General features: G+C 43.7%; 1 protein-coding gene across 5 annotated transcripts in view; it reads left to right on the forward strand.

Annotated features, from left to right (window-relative positions):
* The window catches only part of BBS9 (Bardet-Biedl syndrome 9), a 3,505,410-nt gene that overhangs the window by 2,798,513 nt on the left and 682,948 nt on the right, over positions 1 to 23,949 (forward strand). For all 5 annotated transcript variants that reach the window (XM_069613236.1, XM_069613237.1, XM_069613239.1 and 2 more), the window contains one exon: positions 7,467 to 7,689. In XM_069613236.1, coding sequence (XP_069469337.1) covers positions 7,467 to 7,689 — 223 coding nt within the window. The remainder of the gene's footprint in view (positions 1 to 7,466; positions 7,690 to 23,949) is intronic.

Genomic DNA, 23,949 nt, shown 5'->3' on the forward strand with positions numbered 1-23,949 from the left:
TGAAGCAGAGACCTACACAGCAATGCAGGCTCAGACCGTGCCAACCCGAAGGAAAACCAGGAAAGCATGGAAACATAACTGGACACCAGGAAATAACCAACCCAGCAGGGCACATGCCCCTGTTAAGCAGCAAACATACATCACAAACTTAAAGGAAACTGTGAAATCGAGGATTTATAACTGGGGACTTAGAAGCTGCTGACCCAAGAGGGCACCTACCCCCAGAAAACCTACATTACAAACTCAACCCCAACAATAAACACCCCCGAAACGCCTCGATATAAGAAAGACCAATAAGCAAGAAAAGAAAACAGAAACAGGAGGGAAACCTCAACCCAATAGGATGGAACCTACGAACCAGTATTCACAACACCTGGGAACCCCATGTGGACATCACTAAATGGACTTAAGGATACAGACCAAGAAAAGAGCAAACACAGAATACATCTCACGCTACCTCTCCACCTAAGACTCCAACTCAATGGATAACATACAACTTGCAAATAACCCACAAGCAAGAACCCAAACAAACCTGGATCTCACCATGACGCCATACCAAATACACCAAAACACAAAACACAGCAACTTAAAAAACACCTTAGAAAACCCCCAATAAAATTCAGGGCCAAACTCTAGTCCATAACCATAAACACGCCCTACATTACTAAAGACTGGAATGAAGCTCCCACGCACAAACAGCCATACAACCAGCACAAAACAAAACAAAGTAGTCCTGCCATCAACCTAACTTGACTACACAACGAGGAGACAGAACACCCAAGAACAATCTCAACAAACAGCCCCACCCAGGAGAGAATCCCTAGTAATGGAAACCTGTCAAAAACCATACCGGCTGGGACTCACAAAAGATTAGGCAATAACCCACAATGGAAAATAGACAAACTGCACTGCAGCTTACTCAGCATAAGATCTATGGCTGAAAACAAAACAGAAATATATGACCTCTAAGCGAGGGAGGCATGGACACAATTTTCCTCATAGAAACATAGCTATCGAACAACTACAAAACTATCATGCATGGAGAGATACCGGACAACTTCAAACTAATACACGCCAACAGCGAAAACCGAATTGGAGGCGGAATTGCAATGGTGCGCAAAGAGCACATCTGCGCAATGCCATGCCCATCAACTAACATAGAAGACTGTGATTCTCTCCTCTTCAAGATCAAACTCAATGACCAAGTCAACATAGTGTTGCTTCTGATCTACAGGCTGCCATCCTACAACCCAAACTATGCAACGAAACACACAGACTCCATTGTCAACCTTTCCACCTACAATGATAACTTAATCATCCTGGGAGACTTCAACATCTGCTTTGAAAGAGAGAACGAAACCACAGCTAACTCACTCTTCACACTCTTGGCAACCCTCCACTTCAAGCAAATAGTAAACGGACCCACCCACAATGCTGGACACACCATGGATACAATCTTCTGCAGAGAAGGACTGGTATGGAGTGATCACTACCGGATACAATTCTAAGTCAAACTTCAAACCCACATACTGCCAGCAAACGCAACATTATACGCCACAAGGAAAAGAAACTGGAACATTCTTGACTTGGAATCCTTAACAGAGCTGCTGGAATCGACTCAATCGCACACAGCCGAGCAGAACAGAATTAAGCCGGCCTCAGTAGAAAAAATACTCAACACCTGCATCACCGAGTCCCTACACCAACTAGCACCGGCAAAACCATTCAAAGTCGCAGCAAAAAGGATGGCAGCAAGGTGGATCATTGAAGAGCTGAGAGAACTAAAAAAAAAACGCAAACTGGGAAAAATATGGAGAAACGGTTAAAAGACCCATGAGAGGAACAGAATCTACCGAAGATATCAATGATAAAGACTTAAAAGATCCAATGCAACAACTGTTTGGCGATTGGGAGATGCACCTTCAGATGCCTTACAGACAGGTCCCAAGAAACAAGGTCTGGGAGAACGAGCGAGAGTTGTCCTGGTGGCTATGTCATCATAAACTCAAAAAGACAATAGGCTTCATTAAGAGTATGTTGGTCCAGAATTAATGTGCCAGTAATTCCATTTATCGGCATGTTTCCGGACCGTCATACTCCAAGTTTGGTGGTGGGGTGGCAGGATTTACCTGCAGCTCCGAGGTGCTAGTAAAAGGTCTTTGATGAACGGAGCACTTGCCTGTGGCCTTTTGTTTATTTCGTTTTTTGCCTCAGCTGGTCAGATTTGATGGAGGAAGCACCCCGAGATATGATACTTCTTAATCAGTACATAACTCTACATAATGATACACCCATATACACACATACGCAGTGTGGCCAAAAATGGACAGGGAGGTGGTTGGGACGCCATTGAATGAAGTCCTATGGCTACATAAAACCCACAGACCCACAAATATGCACATCAGGGGGATCACGAGCCTGGTGGAAGATATTTGCGATGCACGGATCGATAAATGTGATGCCACATTATTCTCCTCCCCTTTCACTCCTCTTTTGTAACCTTCCGTTTTCACCACAGATGGAAGTCGGAGCCTTAACATGGTGGAGGGAGGTGGGATACTTGAAGTTGAGAGATGTATTCCAAGGGCAATCGATAAAATCTGCAAGCTTTCTTTTGGGATAAAGGGAGAGGCTCAGCTACTATGAACTGGGCCACTGGGTATTTGATCTGTTGGCAGCTTACAGAACATTTACCCCATTAAAAGAAAGATTTGGTCACCCAAATGGGCTCCAAAAACGTAATCTTATGGTTATTTAAAATGCTGTCAGAGAACGCACCTCAGTTACAATGGCCATACATGAGCAAATGGGAAGGGACCCTTGGACATACCATACCAAAGGAACACTGAGACTTTCTATGGAGAAGCATACCTAAACGGACTAGGACAATACATCGCTGCACAGAAGGTTTTCCCAGTCCCCTTCTGATTGCTGGAGAGGCTGCAATGCCAGTGTTGAGTGGAACCACGTATGCTGGACTTGTATAGCAGTTAAGACTTTTGGGAAAACTACATACAAAAATGTATGAAATGTTTGATTCGGGTATAAAGAAGGCGGACGACAAATATCTGTCGGGGTTGGAAACATCCAATAAGACCGAATAAATAGAAACGTATGGCATATGTGACCGAATTTAGGCTTTACGAAAATCTCCTATAGCCTAAAAATTCAAACAAATATGCCATCGAAACCATTACAGTGAAGAAGGGCTGTGGGGCTGTCCCCCGCACCCTTCTTCACTGTAATGTGAGCTGGGGTTGTCCCCTGCTCCCGTCTCATTAAGGTAAAAATAAATAAATGGAAAAGCGGTCCCTGCAGCGCCAGTTGCCATACACGCAAGTGAAGGGAACGGACATTGCACAGGGCTGCTCGAGACGGCAGCACACAAGGTGTGCCGCCCACAGGTAAGTGGGTGGGGGCAAGGGGATAGTCCGAAATGTTCGGGGGAGATAAAACAAAGTTATTTTCTGTAAACTAACTTTAGGTCTTTTCTCCTTCGAAGACACCCTGTGTATATACCATGTACCAGACCGCTCTTTAAGGCTTCTATGATGCTGATTCCGGTCGCTGTGCTGTTAATAGTACAGACATGGAAGTATAAAGAGGCCCCTCTGAGCAAGACTGAATGAGAAAAATATGGGCCTTGGTCACATTATATATTCAGATGGATTATGCTTTATTTAGACAAGACTGGGGCCCAGTGCTGAACTTCTTGCAAAATGACAATCTGGCGGTTCTGTGTCCGCAAAGGCTGAAGATCGTGAACATTATTTAGAAAAATACGGGGAGGCAAGTAGTTTTCTTTCGCACTTGAACAGTTTAATGCTTGGAAATACCAATAAAAACAGGTTAAAGAATGCATCCAGACTAGAAAACACTTTTACTATGCACATCTCACATGTGACAGAAGATATAGTTTGTGTCAGGTCCTCCCTACTCTTAAGTTCTTGGCAGCACAGAGGTGGACCATTTTGAGGAATCGGAATTGGAGAAAGGAATATGTAGGGTGTTACAGCTGGATATGTCATGTAAGGAAATAACTCTGAGCCAAGGATGTGGGAGTTTTAAGGTGCAGTGCTTGACTTCTTAAAAACGGAATCATGTTTGCCGTTTTTGATTTGCAACCATCATTTCAAAAGGCTGCTTTATTGAATGATTGCATCTGGTTTATGATACCGCATTTCTACGAGTGGTACATCAGACTGCTAAGGCGAACCTTAAAACAGACCTGCATGCATTGGTGTATCATTTGCAGCACATGGAAGTCCGCCCATGCTCTGATTACTGCCTGATATGTGCAGTGTTTGTTTTATTTATGGTTATGAAATCATATCCTTACATTATGATAGAAACATATATTGCAACTCAACGAATCAAAACGTTTGCAAACCATAGATTGTGTATAAAAATAAAAAAAATCCCACATTACACAATAGAGAATGGCATGCCATCAAGGGGGCTTCCAGTGACAATGTGGACATACTTGTGGTGCGCTGATTGGAATGTAGAGCATTGTTCTCGTTTTTCCCAGTCCGGCACATACCCTTACTTGCATTATTCTCCCTGCGAGGAGCGCCGGCAGGTTTAAAGGCAGCCTGAAACAGGAGAGCCTTTTCTACTCCAGCTTTGGCAGGTGACCCAGATGACGGGTGCGATTTATTATTGAACGCGTCTTGTGTTTCAGCAAACCCTCGCCGATTGGCACGCCTCTGCTGTTCAGTAATCCTCCCCTCCCCAGCATTGCGTGGGGGCGGTGGGTTCTGCTGCCACTACTGTACTCCACGCTGCGAAACGTGCACGGGAAGGCTCCGGTTTCTGCTTGGGTGGGATTAGCCTTTTCACTTGGCGTTTAGCTCCATTTTCTTCAGGGTGTTTTTTACACCATAGCACATACCGATGTTATTATTTCAACAAAAAATGTCATGGTTTGCCTCACATTGGATGTACTGTAATTGGCTCTGCCTTGACACCTCCAAAACGGAGGGTATCCTTTGAGGATCTGGCGTTTCCCACCCTGCTACATTTCGGAGGACCCACCCACATGACCCCGCCACCACTGTCACAAAGATGCCTGGGTTGCAACACGGAAGCCACCTTCAATGACAAATTGCCATGTACCTTTTTTTATTTTTTTTATTATTTGTATGTGGTTCTACCACGAACCTTTAGAACAACAAAAAATACACAGTTTTACAAGAAAATTTACAATCACGTGAATTAAAATCAGTCATCCGATAGAAAACATTATTTACAATCATGATCACTTAAACTGTGAATGAACTGAAACTACCCTCAGTTACAATACCCAGCCCGAAGGAAATCGATCAGTTATTTTACAAAGTTTTAGAACACGAACCACCGAAGCTGTTAGGGCAACATTGTGTCCAGAAACCAGTGTATTGCAGAAATATTCTGCGATAATCCCTTCCTCTCGAAGTACAAATGTCCTAAATTGCATCAAATGTACAGACCATGTTCCCTCGCACTGCATCAATAGGTGCCGTAACGTTTGCTTTAACGGAATGTCACAGACACCACACAGTTTTATGGCTCTATCTCCTTGGTGTCGTCTTGCCAATTGCCATGTATCTTGCAGGCAAACCATATGACTACAACATCACGTTTCCCTTGTTGCGTGCTCCGTTGTAAGCTTCCAGTATGTTTTCTACCACATTGAATCACACTGGAGCTGTCCTGCAAGACAACTGCAATGGCTTTTATCAATGGCCTCCCAGCCAAAACATTTGTCAAGCTCCAAATAGTGGTAAACAATGGGCCCGCTTGGTCCTTGTTTACAAACCGATGAAGTACATCATGCTAGCCATTCCACTGGTGGCGGGTCAAGCATGCCACATACAAAACCTTTGGGTCCTACTGCAGACAGTTTTGCATTGTTGTGCACCTGACTGTTGTAGCTACTGCTTCTATATCAGGCAACCAGATGTCGATGGTCGGCCGTTGAAAACAGGCTATCACTCTGTGCAGTGTGATGGAAGCATTTTACCTTGAGGCTATTCCCCCACCCCTAGCCCCCTCATTGTAGAATCCTATGAAATTTCCTTCACCTGCTTAGCCTTCTTGAGGCAGTCCTTGGAAATTTCCAGAAATAACTGAACACACTCCTATTTCACCAAGCCCATTAACTGTTCTTTGCCTCTATTGGACCTTACCTATGCTGTGATGTTATCCAGCTCCTTGCATGTGCTAGTGGTCAGAAGTAGCTGCCCGGTTGTATTAAAACTATACAAAACTAACACAATTTAGCAGTTGAGTAACTTCTAGACATATAGGGCATTCTCATCAAGAAAATCCGAACATGTGTACATCACCAAACGCTGTAATGCTTGAAAACCAATGGGGTTATTTATTTTTCCATGCAGGGATCTCTTATTCTCGGGCTGATAAAATCTATACTCATATGGAATGAACGAGACACTGTACAATGTGTCCACGTTGCATCTCTGCACTACACTGAGCGCCCCTGCAGCTGTGTCCAAATGTAAACATTTAGTCTGTGTAGTGATTGTAAACATTTAGTCTTTATAGTGATTGAAGGGCAACCACATTGGTAGGATACAACGCCACTTGCCAAGGAAAGGTTGCCTCAGAACGGTTCTAGACACGTGGCTTGAAGGTTTGTTAGGGTGTATGTAGGCATAGTTCCTGATGGTGGCTGAGGTACATCATCATTTGTCAGCACTTCACTGCTTCCCAGGTAGGTTTGAGCTTTATAACCCCCACACATAACACAGAGGAGCTTGGGCAGTCCTGCGCCAAACCTCTGTCTTCACCACTTTTCTGAATTTGAGCTGGTGATTTCTCTTCCCTTCTGAGATCAAAACTCACTCCCACCCCGAAATGATCGGCATCTACCACCAAGATGTTATTATTTGCCCTATGAAGGGTAACATTGGTCTGCAAAATGCAAATGGGACTGTTCCTCATGGCATGACATCTCTATATCATGACCAACAGGTGTGCTGTCCACTCTATGTAGTTCACAAGCTGTGTGGCCTGGGAGCTTGGGTGAAATATTACCGCCCCTTCATTATCTTAATGCTAACTTGACTGAGCAAGTTTGGTCCCTCTCGAGTCTCCTGGTGGCATATGCTGGGATGCGAGCAAACTAAGAACTGACATGTTGGGACGGTGTAAAAAGCGTCATGGTCTGTGTATTTCCCTGAGTCGTAGCACATTCCTTCTTCTCCAGAAATGCCAAACAGGAATGCCCAAATCAGCTGTCCACTTTGCCATTCAGGTTATTTCTAGCAGTTTGATTTGTATTTCCATTGTACTTCTGTTTAGACTTGTATACCTTTGTCGCAGAGCTAAAGAGTAAAAATGTATTGATCCTGCTGTTTCGCCCAATGGTTTGAGGTCTGGTATTAAGCTTTAATATGCGAATATAACTTGTCATGCAAATAAAGTTCATATGAACATGTGATGCCTTTCTCTTTCCAATCTAGGGCTGGGAAGAAAGTGTTGATGCTGCAGTGTCTCACCTCCTGAAAACATGCCTGTCCAAGAGTTCAAAAGAGCAGGCCCTAACCCTGACCAGCCAGCTGAGCATGCCCAAGGACACGGCTAAACTGAAGAAGCACCTCACTCTGTTCTGCGACCGCCTGGCCAAAGGTGGCCGGCTCTCTTTAAGTGCTGACTCCAGCCTTCAGCAAGCCATCATCATGCCAGGTAACTAAACACACCCTTATACGCTCATGCATGGGCGTGAATGAGGAGCTTGTCTTGCCACGTGTCTGGAGAGCCTGGGCAGCCTTTCCAACTCAGTACCTTTCAAAGTGAGCTGCATACAAATAAGCTTGACTGCATCCAAAGTCACTGTATTCTGTTGCGTTGCCACAAAGTTAAGTTTAGGTTTGCAAGCATTGTTCCCTTTGGCTAATGGCTCCAACAAAAATGAGAACGGTCATGAAAGTCACCCGGCATCGGTCCAGGGTCATACAACTACGCCAACTTCTCTTCCCCTTAAAATGATGTCAAATTAAAGCTGTTTTGGCTGAGCCATGCCCCTTTAAGTAAACATTGCCCACACGAGTCTTCCCTCTTTTACCCCTAACTGGCCTAAGAATTGCCCTGCGTGTGTCTCACTATGTCACTGTATGAAGAAATCCAGCGACACCAACCATGATGACACTTTATCAGATAGTGGGGCTAGTCCTAAAGCCACTTATGAAGGAGTCTTAATCTAATCATTTGAGACAGGCTATGGCTTTTATTCTAGCAAACGGTAGTTTACAGCCAATTCCTGGTACTTAACTGACCCAGGCTCCTAAAAGAATTGCGTTCAGTTGACCTTGTCATCCCCGTGCATTGCATTTTTCATCCGGGTGACTGGGTCACTCCCAATTCTTAAACATGTTTACTCTACATCCCTATTCGAGAAAATCCTTCTAGGCCGAAATTCACCTAGATTAGGAACTGCCTTTATCCCCCCTGCCTCCCTCCCCCCCGGCCCTCCCGCTTACTCCATACGAGGTGTAAGCATGAGCTCTCGGCAGTTGTTGCAGGGTGTCCTTATGGTTGAGAGTCCCCTCGCCCCAGTCCAGTTATGGTATCTGCCTTCAGTCGTGGAACCGCGCCAGAGCTATGATCACTTTGTAATTGTGCATTCAGTGTATGCGGCTCCCTGCAACTCAAACGCCGCACTCTTAGTTCCCCTTCACTCTCATCTTTCCGTGTTATGAACAGTCTGCTCTTTTTTTTTGCCCTGAAAACACTGGCTAAGGAGCTGGTCCTTCCCTCCTGGTGATAGGTGGACCTCTTCTGCAGCTCGGGACACTGCGCTTGATGAAGACCAGCCATTGCACCACCATTCATTTTTACAGGGTGCAGATGATCCCTCACCCCGCCTCTGCCATTCCCTTCACGGTATTATTTCAGACCATAGTATTTTTTTTGTTAAACAATTGTTTTGACATGTTGGACATTGCTGCAGTTTCCGTTGCGTGGTATGGTCTGGCGAGTCTGTTGGCCAGGCAGTGGGTTGTACTCGAGTCGCGAGTTCGAAGCTTGAACATCTTTGCTTTAAAACACCCAGGGTCTCACATTATCATGCCTTCTGCTTTGCTTGCCGTGGAAGCGTTTTAAACAAAATTGCACCGAGAGCGATAACCTCCATTTTGCCTTGGCTCTCTATTTCCTGCCATTGAGTAGTTCAAAGATCTGTTGTTTATATAGCTGCATGATAGTTTACTTCTAGCATATTCTGGGGAATGAAGAGTGATGGTAATACCAGAGAGCACCCTTTTGGGATTGTACATTCCTTTTTGGTATGTTTACAGTGAGGCAACTTGTAATGCAGACAGCCCATTTTTCTTTGGGCAGTGCTCAAGAGGCTGACTGTTTGAATCATTACAACGGAAACGCCTCACTGTCTAACATTTTATCTACACACACACACACACACATAATAAGTGAGATTATTTTAGAGGCAACTGCCCATTGACTAAGCACTGGCAAAGCAAATAGGTCTGGCTTTGTAAATGTAGATGACAAGATGTTTATGTAAAGCCCCCACACCATGGCCTTAGCCATTACGTTTAAAAAGTCTGACCTATTAATTATCATCGATTTGTCCTTGAAGAGGAGTGCAATGCTTCCACGTTATAAGTAAGAAACCTAAAGCAGGGATGAACTGTGTCCTATTGCGCTGGGGAGAAAAAAGTATTGTGTGCCAGCTGCGTGGTGAGTAGTATGTGGTTAACCATGATACCACTACTTATACTAGTATAAGGTGAAAAACCACTCGCGCTCCGTGCTTCGCCAATACAGTTTGTGATAATAGTCCAGATAAAAAGTATCTAAAAGTCTTCAACTGATTAGTATTCCACTTTATTGTCTGGTATTAGGTTAGCAGGGAAAGAAGGAAGATAGAGGCAAGTCTGATGGGGTGGGTAACTGAAAGTGGGGTTGCTTTCAGTAATTAAAAACCATTTTAATCATCATAAACTTCAACATTAAACATCATACAACAATTGCCTAAAATGTAGTACAAAACAGCACCTAAATTGTGGTTATTGATCAAACACATTTACAACATTCCACCTCAGTGGCCAGGGTATCATATCAATCATAGATTATTTATCCTGTTGACCTCTGGATTATATATTGTTTCAGTAAAACCTAGAGTTTATGCATAACATTCGGTGGTCAGTTTCATCAATTTGTCACTGCATTACTATTACACAGTATAAAATCTCAACATGTTTCAGTTTGTAAAGGTGATAAATCCAGAACATTCATCAGGAGTAGGAGCTTGGTTAGTGTGCTAGTGTTTAGACTGTGCTAGTGTTAGTTGTAAAAGTCGGTGTGTAGTTGTATCCATTCCCTATCAGACAAAACAAAAACAAGAAAACTGGGGTGAGTTACTGTTTCTCTGGAGTCCAATTAAACTCTTTCAATGAGTGACCCAAGTGAGCTTCGTGATGTGCTTCGACCACATTCCTAAACATGTATCTTCCATCCATTGCTGTCTCTCATCTGTCTGCTCACAAAGTGCTTCAGCCTTGCACATCACTGTTGCATCATGTTAAGCATCATATTTGTGCTGTTGTAGTCCCCTTTTTCCACCTGCCTTTCCTCCCTAGGCCATTATGGGCATTCATAGCGTTCTGAAAATACATAGGAAAAATACCCGTGTTCAACATTTCCTCTTGATTTTTGTTATGCTGCCAATACTGTGTATTTGAAGGAGTAATCGGTGTGGTAGCTTGGGACATGGCATACATGAATTCAGCATTTGAGGTAGGATCAGAGGTTGTCTGTAAACAAGTGGGTGGTGTTGCAGATGCTTCTGCAGTTTGTTGATTGTCATCATATATATATATTTTTTACCTTCACTGGTATTCATTATAGGAAATCCAGGCTGGAAAGGGTTAATTGTATGGTTCTTATGCAATGTGGTGAGATTTGCAGAAGTATTGTGCGCCCATATCCATTTTACCCCATCCCATATTAGTTTAGGGCCTTGTTGTATTAGCTTTCCCCCCTACCCCCTTCTTTTACATTCCCAATGATAAAAGACAAGCTCCAGTATGAACCCAAACATAATAATAAAATTGAAAAAACAATTGCCACGAAATAAAGACCACAGTTGTATAAGTAAGCCCTAGTGGCACTAATATTATCCTTAGTACTACCTAACTCTCTTCTGTCTGTATTCAGAGGTCTTGTCTCAGTCATTGTTGCTCCTATAGAGTGGAATAAAGTTGGTTAAATATATTTTTAGTTATGAAACATTCTCACATTTATAAAAACACTTATATTTAGGAGAGAGAAAGAGAGCGAGAGCGTTTTCATTTATACACTTATATATTTTCATTAGTTATTTCTTTTCTTTCTCTCTTTAGTCGCATATAAAGAACCATACAACAATACTCTTCTTATACCCATTATTTTAGTTATTTCAGTATTTTAGCTGTTTCTTCATTTCTATTCAATATTTACATTTAAGGCACTGCTACTTCGTCTTCCTCTGGCACTATTGTCTGTGGTGCTGTGCTGTCATGTGCTTTCCTGACATCTGATAGATGGATCCAATACTTCAGGCCCTTTACCTTCACCGCTGAAGCAGTGCAATATATTACTACATAAGGGCTGTGAAATCTTGGAGAATTCCACCTTCTCACAAAGCTGCAGAGGTATACTAATTCTCCTGGCACTAGTTGTTTTGTGGGGCTGTCAGTAGCTGCTGTTCTTGTGTCTGTTTCATTATCTTGTGTGAAGGGTGGCGCTATTTGCTTGGCAATGCTTCTCACCGCTTGTGTCAGTTGTATTAAGTATTCTTTGAACTCTTCCCCTAATATTGTTGCTGGTTTGTGGGCATCTGACCCTCTTCTTACTGGGGATAGTGGTGTTTGCATGGGTCTTCCTGTTACTATTTCATGGGGGGACAAGTGATGGTCTTTGCTGGCCTGTGTGCGGAGCTGGAAAAGGGCCAAAGGCAAGCAATACACCCAATTGATCTTGAGTGTGAGACACAATTTTGATAATCTGCTCTTAAGGAGTCAGTTGATCTTTTCGACAATCCTGTTTGCTTGTGGATGGTAAATCGAATATATTTTATGCTTTATCCCCAATAGTGCGGTTACTTCCTTGTATAAATCATTAACAAAATGTGTTCTGTTGTCAGAGCGAATGACGTCATATATTCCCCAACGTGGGAACACTTTTTTTTACCAAAAATGTCGCCGCACATTTCGCATCTGTGTGGGCACAAGGTCCTGCTTCGACCCATCGTGAAAAGGGGCAGACCACCACTATTAAGTATCTAGCTCCATTGCACCTTTCTCCCATGTCTGCGTAATCAATGTGCAGCTCACGGAAAGGTCCAATGGGGTGGGGCAGTGTGCCTCGTAGTGTTCGAAGGGTCGTTCCTGAGCTGTATGTCTGACACGTGATACATTCGATAGACATTTTAGAAGGGTACTCTTGGAGGTTTGGCACACACCAATATTCCTGAATCTCTGCAGCTATGTGTTGTTTTGTTGTTTGAGCAGGAACATTTAATTGTTGGAATGCTATTTGTAATAACTCTACAGGCATTACCACCTTCCCTGTTGCATTCTGTCGCCATAGGAGATCAATTGGTGATTGCGTACAACCCCTTTTTAACCATAGGTCCTGTTCTGCGGGAGGAGCTCTCTTTTGCAATTCAATTCTTTGTGCTATTGGTAAAGCATTATACCCGTCCTCCCTTTATTCCTCCGTTTTACTTTTCTGCACACATTCTACAGGCAGCATTTTTTGAAAAATATGCTGCCTTTTTTGCTGTGGCATCCACTGCTGCGTTTCCTAGTGATAGTTTGTCACTGTTTTTGGTATGGGCTTGGCATTTCACCAGTGCTATATTAGATCGTTCTGCAGGTGCTTTTATCATTATATTAAAAAATTCAGCGTGTTATACTGGGGACCCATCTGCCCGCCTGGACCCCCTTCTTCTTCACCTAGATAACACAGCATGTACCGTGGTGGTTACATATGCTGAGTCTGAATATATTGTCACTGCACAACCTTTTGCTGCATGGAGTGCTCCTATTAATGCTACCAATTCGGCAGCTTGTGCTGAATAGTGCATAGGCAAATGTTTTTGTACCAGTATTTCATATTCTCCCTCCTCCAATCTTACTACTGCTGCTCCTACATGTTTTCTGCTGTCTCTGGGCAAATGGATGCTGATCCATCTGCAAAGTAAACCTCCCCTTTACTCAATGCATTTTCACTTGCTTTGGGAATGTCGCACCCCTCCCCTTCATATGTGGCGCAATCGTGATTCTGCATGTCTTCCATGGTACGTGGTTCTGTAAGAAAGGTTGCTGGATTTACCGTTTTACAATGCACTACATGGATGTTTGGGCTTGACATTATTTTGTAGGCTGTTGCTCTTTGTGTAGTAAGTGTTGATTTAGAGCATTCAAGGATGGCGAACAAGGAGTATTCCACAAACAACGTGACAGGAACAGCCCATCACTATTGTGGAGCTTTTCTCAATGGCAAAAGCGACGGTTGCAAGGGCATGTTTGCATGCAAACTGGCCTTGCATCACTGAGTCAAAAGCACGGCTCTAATAAGCTAATGGCTTGTGTCCCAAAGATGTTTTTTGTGTTAATACTGCGGTCATTAATGTGCTGTTCGAGTGTGAAAAAAGAAAAAAATCCCGTTCATAATTGGGTGTGGCAAGGACAGGAGCAGTGCAAATCATTTCATTCAACGTGCATTTCAGGGGTCCATGTTATTGTTTTGTTTTACTTTTGTGCCTCTTTTAATCCCTGCAGCAAGGGTTTTGTACATGCAGCATAATCTAGAATCCATGCTCGGCAAAAGTTACAAATGCCAAGGAATTTCTTCATGTCTTTCACTGTGTGAGGTCTTGCTGCAGCACGCACTGTGGCAGCCCTATCTAGTATAATTCTTTTGCCGTCTTTGGAAATTAATTGACCCATGTACAATACTTCTGTGAGACAATACTACATTTTACTTTTGTCTACTCTGTACCAATGTGAGCAAATAAAGTAAGTAATTGAATGGTATCCTTCCTCCATATTTCTTCGCCCCACTGCATATTAGCAGATCATCGACCTACTGAATTATTGTGCTTTGTACCGCAATATTGATAAGGTCTTAGTGCAATATTCTGTTGAAAATGCTTGGGCTTTCGCAATACCCTCGGGGTAACCTACAATGTTCGTATCTTCTCCATCCTAAGGTGAATGCTGTCAAGTATTGTGAATCTGGATCAAGGGCACTGAGAAAAATGCCTTTTTCAAATCCACTACAGTAAAGTGGGTTGCCTTCTTTGGGATACTGCACAAGATGGAGGCCGGGTTCGGAACAAGCGGGAACTCCTTTTCGACAATGTCATTAAGTGGGCGAAGGTCCTGCACCATCCTCCACGACCCCCCCCTCTTTGCTTTCTTAATCAGATAAATCACAATGTTGCATGGAAAGTTGGAGGGCACAATGATACCTTGTTGGAGTAACGCATGTATTGTTTCTCTTATTTCCTCCTCTGCTTCTCTGGACAAAAGGCATTGTTTTACCAAGGGCAGCACTGCCCCAGGCTTTGGTTTTATTATTATAGGGGTCACTTCTTTTAATAACCCTACATCATGGGGGTTTGTTGTCCATAAATTCGGTGGTACCTGCTGTAAATCTGTATTGCAAAATGACGGTGGCGCACTGACAATAACCATGAGAGGGTTTGTGCCTGTCTGTTTTGTACCATTATGTCACAGGGCATGCATATCTCCATAATTAACTCCTCTCTCTGTTCTTCTCCCTTTCTTTACATCCAAATCTTTAGTGTAAGGAACCGTGACCACAGCCCCAGAGAATCCCTGCCTCTCAAGATTTTTGCCAGATAGGGGAAACTTGCCTTCACATAGACATGATTTCTCTGCCCCTGAGTCCACCATAAAGATGAACTGCTTGTTTCCTATCTCTGCCCCCACCAGTGGTTCCTCGTCTGGGCGTAAGCTAGTTGATAGGACTGGACACGCAAGGACTCTCTGTGGGCTGTCTTAGTCTGGGTGAGTGTCAGTTCCAGGGCAGGAGAAAGCATTGTCGCCGAGCACACATGCTCCCTGGAACGGTGCTGTTGCACCATTGGCAGTGGTAACGAAAGGGTTGGCATGCATGTGTGTCATCTGGTTTTCACGCGTAAGACGTGTCTTCATGTTTTGCGGCTGCTGTCTAGGGGCGCTGGGTCCTGCTGTGTATCTATTATCGTTTTTCTCATCCTGTGCATATATCCTCCCCTGGGCAATTCATAGGGGCTCCCTGGGTGCGGGTGCCCGCTTTGGTATCTCTGATTATTTTGATAGTTAGCCATGGAACGGCTTTGACATTCCCTCGCAAAGTGGCCCCACATTCCACATGACCAACATGCACCTTGTCCTCCTTCCCTAGGTCCCTGTCCTCCATATCCTCCTCCATGCTACCCTCTGTACCCACCTCTTCCTCTCGCGGGCCTTCCTTGCCAGTGGGGGTCCTGTATATTGCTCTTTTCCACCCCATTGTTCTTGACCATTATCTGCCAATGTAGCTGCCATTCTAGCTTGTAATGTTACTGTTTCCTCCCCCTCTTCTCCCTGCCATTCTGGGGGTGGTCCTTCGGTTAACGCTGCAACCTTCACTAACGTACTCTGTACCAGCTTTGCTTCGTCTGCCAATCTTCTTTGTGCTATTTCTTTTTCCGTTTCTTTGATCCCCCTACAGTGGTGTACTGTGATGCTCTGAATTTCCGCCATCCTTTGGCTTCTATCCCAGCAATTTTATTAAGAGCCTTCTGTACCTACTTTGGGAGGCTTTTTTTGATAATGAAATGGAACAGGGAGGTGGATTGGTCCCACGCTGTACCAGTCTCCGCCCGCCACATATCCTGCATTCGAAGAATGAACTGCAGAGCCTCTTCCTCGTCCGCCATAGTGCATTGCATAACCGAGTGTAAATCTGGGGTATATGGGAAGGTCCTTCACAGTGCATCCCATACTTGTGCCCTTACGTTGTTAAAAGACGCCCCGTCATGTAGATCATTGTCCATCGTTACAGCCGGAAACCCTGCCTTCACCCACACACCATCTGCTTGATCCCCCACTGCCGATACCAGGAGGCTTTTGATATCCCCAATGGCTAGGGCGACCCCCGCTGTGTTTTTCTCAAACGTGTATATCCATTTTCCTGCCCCCCCCGAAAGTGGAGGGAGCGCTTTTAATAAGTTTGTTTTGTCCATCAATAGCCAAGGGACATATTGGGGACGTCCTGCTCCCTTGTGGATGAGAGGCATTTGCAATTTTGACCTTACTTTTCCCCTACTTACCTTCACTCCTTTCTTTTTTCTATTGCCATTCACCCTAGTCTGTTGCAGAGCCTTCCTTCTCACTCCTCTTCTTCTGTTTGTCACCTGTGGAGTTGGCCACTTTATCTGCTGTGTTCCTCCCGCTGCCCACCTTCTAACTCGTCAAAGTCACTTCAACATTCCTCTTCCCCGTCTGATGCTATTGTGTCATACCCCATGCTCATTGTTTCTCCTTCTCGCTCCACAGGTACCTTTCTGATTGGTGCGCTGTCTGTTCGGAACAGGAAATCATCTGATTTCCACTCATCTTCTGGTAGTGCAGTGGAACTTTGTAATGAGGGCGGCAACTGTGACTGCCCTCCCCCCCGGTGTTGTCAATGTTGTCTCGCATAGTGTCTGCAACTGTGCTAACTCAACTTGCGTATTTGTCATTAATATTTCCAAATCAGGAGCACCTGTGGGATTATCTTGGACATATGAGGGAGGGGGTGCAGCTACTGGGGTGGTCGGTGCACTTGGTTGTGGTAAGTACAATGGATCACAATACCGTTCAGCGGGTCTAGTGAGTAGTCGGTACAGTTTTTTCGGTTCTGCCCCTTCTTGTCCTTTTCCCCTGCCTCGTCCTTTGGCACGGCCGGGGTATCTGGTTCTTTTTCCTTGCTTTTTGAACAGGGTGTTTCTTCAAACATCATCCACAAATCCATCACTTCTTGTCTATTTTGAAGCTTCTTCCCTTTATACTTGGCCATTAAGTAGGTTTCTCCATGGTATAATACTATTTTATCGAAGGACCCCTCTTCTGGCCAGACCAGGGTTGGCCCCTCTCCTTTTACTTCCGTCAACCACTGCCCATGATACTTCTTTATTTTGTCACTGTACAGAGGGAGGTGCTTACAAATATGGGAAATCAGTGTATATAAGCCCATGGTGTCACTGTGTTTCTTTTCCCCTTAGTGTGTGTGTATTTATGCGCTTATACCACTATCCTTCAACCTTCAATATTTCACTTATACCTTCAACTCCATGAATAAATCAATTACTCATGCATTGCAATTATAGACATACAGAAACATTTATCCAATTAACAGTTAAACATAACAGACCGACAGATGTACTAACAACGTGAAACATAAAACATAGAACCTTTAAGCCTGTCCCTTACTCCCCAGTCTTGTGTTAATTCATACTCTGTGTCCCCTGTTCACACTCATCATTCACATCACTTCCGCCCCTCCTGGGCCTTCCTCCAAAGAATTATAGATACTAAAAAGAAGAACTGCTAATATTTTCCTGAGTCTCCTGGCTATATGAGGCTACTACCTTTATCCTTTTTTCCAACCTTTATATTCCTGCACTGGTCGGGACAGTGCTATGCGGCGCTGCCTTCCACCCCCTTTCGGAGCTAGGTTCCCGTATCGCCTCTTATTTCTTCACATTATTCATAAAAAAACCTAATGGCCATAAAAGAAAAAGCAACCTCCTTACATTTAACAATCGCTCTATTCACTCATATCCAACCCAACCTGTAACGCTGTCCCCTTTATTAAATCTGCTCCATACTCTTCATACTTCCCACCTTTAATTTTTCTTGCAATCAATACTCAGGTGTCTGTGGTATTCCGAGAGCCTCCGTTCGCAGTCTATCCAGAAGGGGTGCCTCCGAGTGGCGGGCCCTGCCCGGCTCAGGTGAGCAGTTGGGTATTCACAAAGCCGGGACCCACAGAACCTGCTCAGAAGCGTATGCTTTTTGTAGAATTCTGCCAGCTGTAGGTGGCGTTTGGCCCTCCTGGGGAAGCCCCGGATCTCACCGCAGTACGGGGACGTCCGGGAATGATCACGTCAGACTAGTCACCACTTTCAAGGTACCTGGTCCCAACACAATAGAAAATAAGCCAAATAAAGGACGCATGCCACTGGGGAATGAAACCAGGAGATGGATTGCAAGTTGAAAAAAAGTTTTATATAGATAAAGATAAGCATGCAGAGAACTCTGCTGCCCTGAGAGCACTCTGCCAAACAATACACTGGCAGCACATTATGAGTTCAAAAACCGTTTAGTGATGTAATGACACATAGTACAAAATAACAGTCTCAATTGGTTGGTTCACTTAGCACAGTATGTAGTATAGGTGATGTCAGTCTCCAATTGGTTGATGGGGCTAGGCCAATTAGTTGGCACATGGGTCAGCTGGGCTCATATTTGCAAGGTGAAGGTCGGGTTTAGTTCACAAAGTGTTACAATCCTAACTAATCTAAGCTACACAATGACCATTGACATGCAAAGAATAATGTCAGACATAAAACCATTACTTGGATGGAGGTTACTATAAAATGTGGACAGATCTATGTACATTCTAACCCATGCCTTTATGGGGGCAAGGGTACATTGGACCCCTTTCCCAGGTGCCTTATCTGTGGGGTTTAATCTGTGATTTATTCTCCCTGATGCCTCACGATTCAAACAAATAGATGGATAGATGTTAGTTTAGAGGAAGATATATGATCACACAGGATTAGGTATATGGTGGGCAATTTAGGGTGGTCCGGGGGAAGGGTCTTTCAGACAATTAAATTCAAAGAAAGTGGAGAATGCGGGCAAAGGCTCTGTAAGCTGTAACTTCTAAAGGTAGGGGTCGAGGTGACACAGGCAGGTCTGCAGAGACGAATGAGGATGCAGGCCAGGGTTTGCTCCGGTCGCACCAGAGCAATGAGCTCAGAGGAAGAGAGAAGGATACTGAATAATTGCAACAATACATGGCCAAGTGCTTCCATCAGAAATTGGTTCATGCAGAGCTACCTGGAGATTGAGGGGGAGGCTGGGCTTTCTGTGCGTGGCGCTGGACAAAGGGAGAGATGGCTTTTTAGAAATTGTGGTGTGGCCTAAGAAAAAGATGGCTTTTTAGGGTGGCATAAAATGGAGTCTGTACGTCTTGCCAAATGGCTTTGTTTACCGTCTTTTTGTGGTTAATGTTAAAGCTGAAGCATGAGAACAGATGAACAAACATGGCCACGCCTCCCGCCAAGGGTTAAGCATAAAATCTATTTCATGTGGGAATGTCAGGGGGATCAGAAAAGACCTCTTCTCCCCAACACTAACTTGGAAAGTTTTCGGCGATTGTGCTGTAGATAAGTTTTGCTCTCCTTCAGAGCACCCTGTTGCGTTCACTATAAAGACGAGAAATACCAGAAGATGCTTTACTAAAAGTAATGTGCCCCCTGCCCTCACCACACCTGTAGCCGTTTTTGTAAAACATCAGACAAACAATAACACTAGAGGTGCACATGTCTAAGTTTCTGAAGGGACTGTCAAGGAGCAGCCCGACTTCTTATCCACTGATTACTCCTTTGAGTAGCATTCCATCCTCTCATTTTTAGTTTTTGCTATTAGGTGGCGCTGAAGCACCACCTATAAGCCAAAATGATTGCATTAGCGTACAGCTAGGGAGAAATGGCATATGGGGAGGGACACAATGCTTGGAGGTGTTGTTTGGTTATTTACCCACGCATTGACTGCCCATGGCCATACTAATCCCTATGGCCATTCCCTCCCACTTCATGCCCCTCCCTGACCAAAACACTTCCTCCTGGGTAAATGCACCACTGTTGTAATAGAAATGTCTTAAGCATGTCTGCCTTCAGCCACTCGACATATAAGCACTATGCGTGCCCTTCACTGAAGTCCTGTTCAAAACAAGTACAGGCAAACCCAACAGTGTTGGCTTGTGTAAAAGTGTTAGACATTTACCAGGCACTGCTATTAGATGGCAAGGTGCTCACACTGTTTTACAGCAGATTCCATCAGTGGCTAGTTTATACCACTAAGGCAGTGCCTGGCAAGTGCCTCGCTTACGCCTACACAAAAGCCCAAACTGTTGGTATTGCCAATGCTTGTTTTGGTTGTAGATACTTTGTAGTTGGTCAGATATGGGAGGTGTTTTTCTTCAGGAACACCGTTAATAGTCATGTTTTGAGCTTTTTGTGGAAAACCAAATGGTTAGGTTATGGATGAAGGAATAAAGGGAGGTTGCTACATCTGCTCTGCATGCTGCAGTATGATGCCTGTCACTTTGTCATTTCTTTGTGGCATTAGGAGTCCTGAAGTGTCCCTGTATTGTAACAGTTTATTGAGAAGCCATCCTCGATATGGGGAGTTTCTTCCCTCCCCACTCAAGTGGTGACAAAACTAACTGTTTAACAGATTCATTTCTTTAGCCCTATCTCAGACACATATCGTGCTCTCTGGATCCCTCTGCCCTGATCTAACAATGAGCCAAGAACCAGGCCGGTGTACGGGAAATATATTGGTATTTATTTAAATTAAAAGTAATAGAAATTAGCACGTAAATGTTAAAAACCACTTTATCCGTGGCACAACACAATCAACTTCTGTCAGCATAAATAAATCCCAAAAGTGAGTTAAAAAGAACACATACACAATTCTTACTTTCTGCTGATTTCACTGCATGAAATAATTACACTGATCAATAACAAACGCACGTATATAATGTGCAATTTTGATTTTCCTGCAGGCTTAAAAGGGTAACAGCAGGATTTCAAGATTGGTAAAAACACATATGGCAATTATAATTTCACCCACACTTTTGGTTTAAAATAAACACAGGGTGATTTATCGCTTTGTTTTTCAGTTCCCCCCCTTGCTTTGGTCTAGGTTGGGAAGACAGACAGAAAAATTGGAATGCTTTGGGGAATTTTGGATTTCAGACCCCCCTTACTGACAGACCTGTGTTGGGAAGCTGGATGAAAAGGTTGGACTGATTTAAGGACAAAGGACTCTCCGTCGCCCAAAGGATCTCACTGAAAGCACTCACTCTTACATACAAATGTGTCAACCAACAGGCCCCCTCATATCTAGCCTCTCGATTCACTCAACATATACCAACGCGAGTACTCAGATCTGCACAGTCCCACGGTCTTGCAATCCCTAGATTCAAGCTTCACACAGCTGGTGGTGCCAGCTTCCCTGTCCTGGCAGCCAAGCTTTGGAACACTGTACCACTCACCATCAGAACCTTACCGTCATTCAACCTATTCAAACACAAAGCCAAGCTTTGGCTAGTTACATCTCACTGACTCTGACGGACCATCCGGCTTTGCTTTGCTCCGACATTACTGTCCCGCTCATTGCTTTGCTTTGTAAACGTCAATTGTATATTCTGTATATTCTGATCGCAATCTGTTGGTACCAGTGCGATGATTTGTCATACCTGTAACTTTCTGTCAAGATATGCGCCCGGTTGCCTTTGGGCCTGGTCTGCGCTATATAAATAAATAAATAAATAAATAAATAAATAAATAAATAAAAGACACACCTCTTCCTTAAAGTAGTCTGGGTCAGCTGGACAACAAGGATTACCCAATTAATTTATAGGCTATAGTTTTCAGTGCACACTGGGAAGTGAGCTTTGTTAATTTTGAATTTTACCAAAATTCACCCCGCAGTGTTCTGCCAAATGGGGAATTAATTAAATTAATATTTTTGGTTAAATAGGTTAAGGATCTACACAGTTTTGCCCTTTGGGAAGGGATTCAAGGCAAACTGACTCATCCACCTTTTGGCTTCCCAGGGCTCAGTTCTACTAACATAGCAAGCCTCTGTTTAAGGTTCAGAAAAGCCAGCTGCATCTCAGGACACTCTGAAAAGATAAGGCAGGGGTCTGGTACCCAACTCTCAAAGATCGCCTCCCACTCTCCACCATAGGACCCAGTCAGCTTTGAGGCCTTCCTAGAAATAGACAGCTCCACCCATATGCACTCTCAGCAATCTCCTCTGGTGTCTCCTTACAGCTGTCAGATGGTAAGTTTCATCAGCCTTCCTGATGTTCTGTCTGTTCCTGTCTTTCTCCTTTTTCTGTGTGTTCCCTGTCCTAGTGCATTTCCCCTTATATAGCAGCGATGACGCCACCAATTTTACAATCTTGGAGAGGTACCCTGCAATAGTTACTGCCACTAGGTTTGGACAGCTACCCTTCACTGTCCTCCCAAACCCAGCCTCCAAGTCAGGAATGGTTTAGGGGTCTGCAGCAGCATGTGGCAAATCCCTTTTGTCGTCATCCTTTGTTCTCCTTTCAACCTTTGGCAAAAACTAGTTAGGTTTCAGAACGTCATAATTTTACTAGCAACTGCCATACTAAACATATTTTCTGTCTCCACTAATCATGGGGAATGAGATAAGCCAACCACCAAATCTGTATCACGTAGCACGTCCATGTGACACCTTTATGCCATTTCCATAAAAAGCACAACAGCTATGAATATGTAAGTTATTAAGCACATCCCTAATTTCAATTTCACCAAGTCACCAACTCTCACATTTGGAACAAGTTCAGATCAGCCAGAAATCTAGTTTAACTGGCCCTTACAGTTCCCAGAGTCACAGGAAGATGAATTTTAAATCCCCAAAATCACCGGGAAATTGTTTAGAAAATGGTAAATATATGAAATACATCCTTCTTATGATGGCTGTGAAAAAGGCCTAAATGATAATAGTCCTTTTAAATAAATTGTGAATGTTCATCTGGGACAAATGGTCCTGCTCCAGCTTCTGGCAATTTGTTTTCACTGGGTCAGCCTATACCTTTCAGTCTCCTTTGTGTTGGAAGCTTCCTCTTTGAAGTGGGTGCCCCTGTTTTCACACATATTAGTCATGCTCCAGCCAAGGATGACTTTTCTTGAAGTCTCTGCTTTCAGAGCCAGCAGGTCTGGAAAACACTGAATTTCGACAGCTTTAGCAAGACATTGTTTTTGCGGTTGGTCATTAGTTGGGAGATGTGACATCCAGGCTGGAAGTGGGAGATGTCCTTGTGAAGTTTTGCCCACAACCAGCAAAAGGGTCTGCCTTGGGCTGACATTTGTTTCATGAAGACAAAGCGGCTCTTCAAATGTCACTGGAGTTTTGTGGGTGAAACATGATATACATTGCTCTTTGTCAACCCACACATCATATTTTGCTTTCCTGACATTTCTCTGTGAGCAGTGATATTTTTTTGACTTTTACTTTTTCAAAAACCGTTTTTATTCGCATACACATGTGCAGGCTGTTTTTGTTTTCAAAGTTACAAAATCCTGTTTTCCATGTGACCGGGATCTTTGATTCCTCCTTATTTTGTAAATTAAAATGCTGCTTATCCATTGGTAATGACAGGTAGGCTCCTTTCCACATGGCTCTTTAATTTTAATAGAAAATCAAAAACGAATGCCAGGCAGTTTTTATTTCAGTGTTTAAAATCTTGCTATTCATGAGAAAAGGGACAACTTCCACAAACGTTGGTTTATATCCATATTTGGCAAACGTTTTTATCTATGTCCATTTTGGTTGATTAATTAAGATCACATCTTAAAAACATGTGACATCTCTCTTTTCCTGTTCCTGGCCGGGCATGAAGCTGTATACCAAGTTTGTCGTAAGTCTTTTGTTTAGCACAGGTATGTGTTTGGCTTGTTACTTAAGTACATATTTCATGACTTGTCAAAGAATAGCAAGGGAATATATTTTATTGTTCTGTTTTTATTTTTTTATAGTTATACCCGAGGAAGGGAATTTGGCCCGAAACTTTGTAGCTGTGCCTGTTTAAAGTTAGTGAACACACAACAAATAAAATTAATGGGAAGCAACATGC

This window comes from Ambystoma mexicanum, chromosome 5p (assembly GCF_040938575.1).
Source record: "Ambystoma mexicanum isolate Mex_15411 chromosome 5p, UKY_AmexF1_1, whole genome shotgun sequence".
NCBI lineage: Eukaryota > Metazoa > Chordata > Amphibia > Caudata > Ambystomatidae > Ambystoma > Ambystoma mexicanum.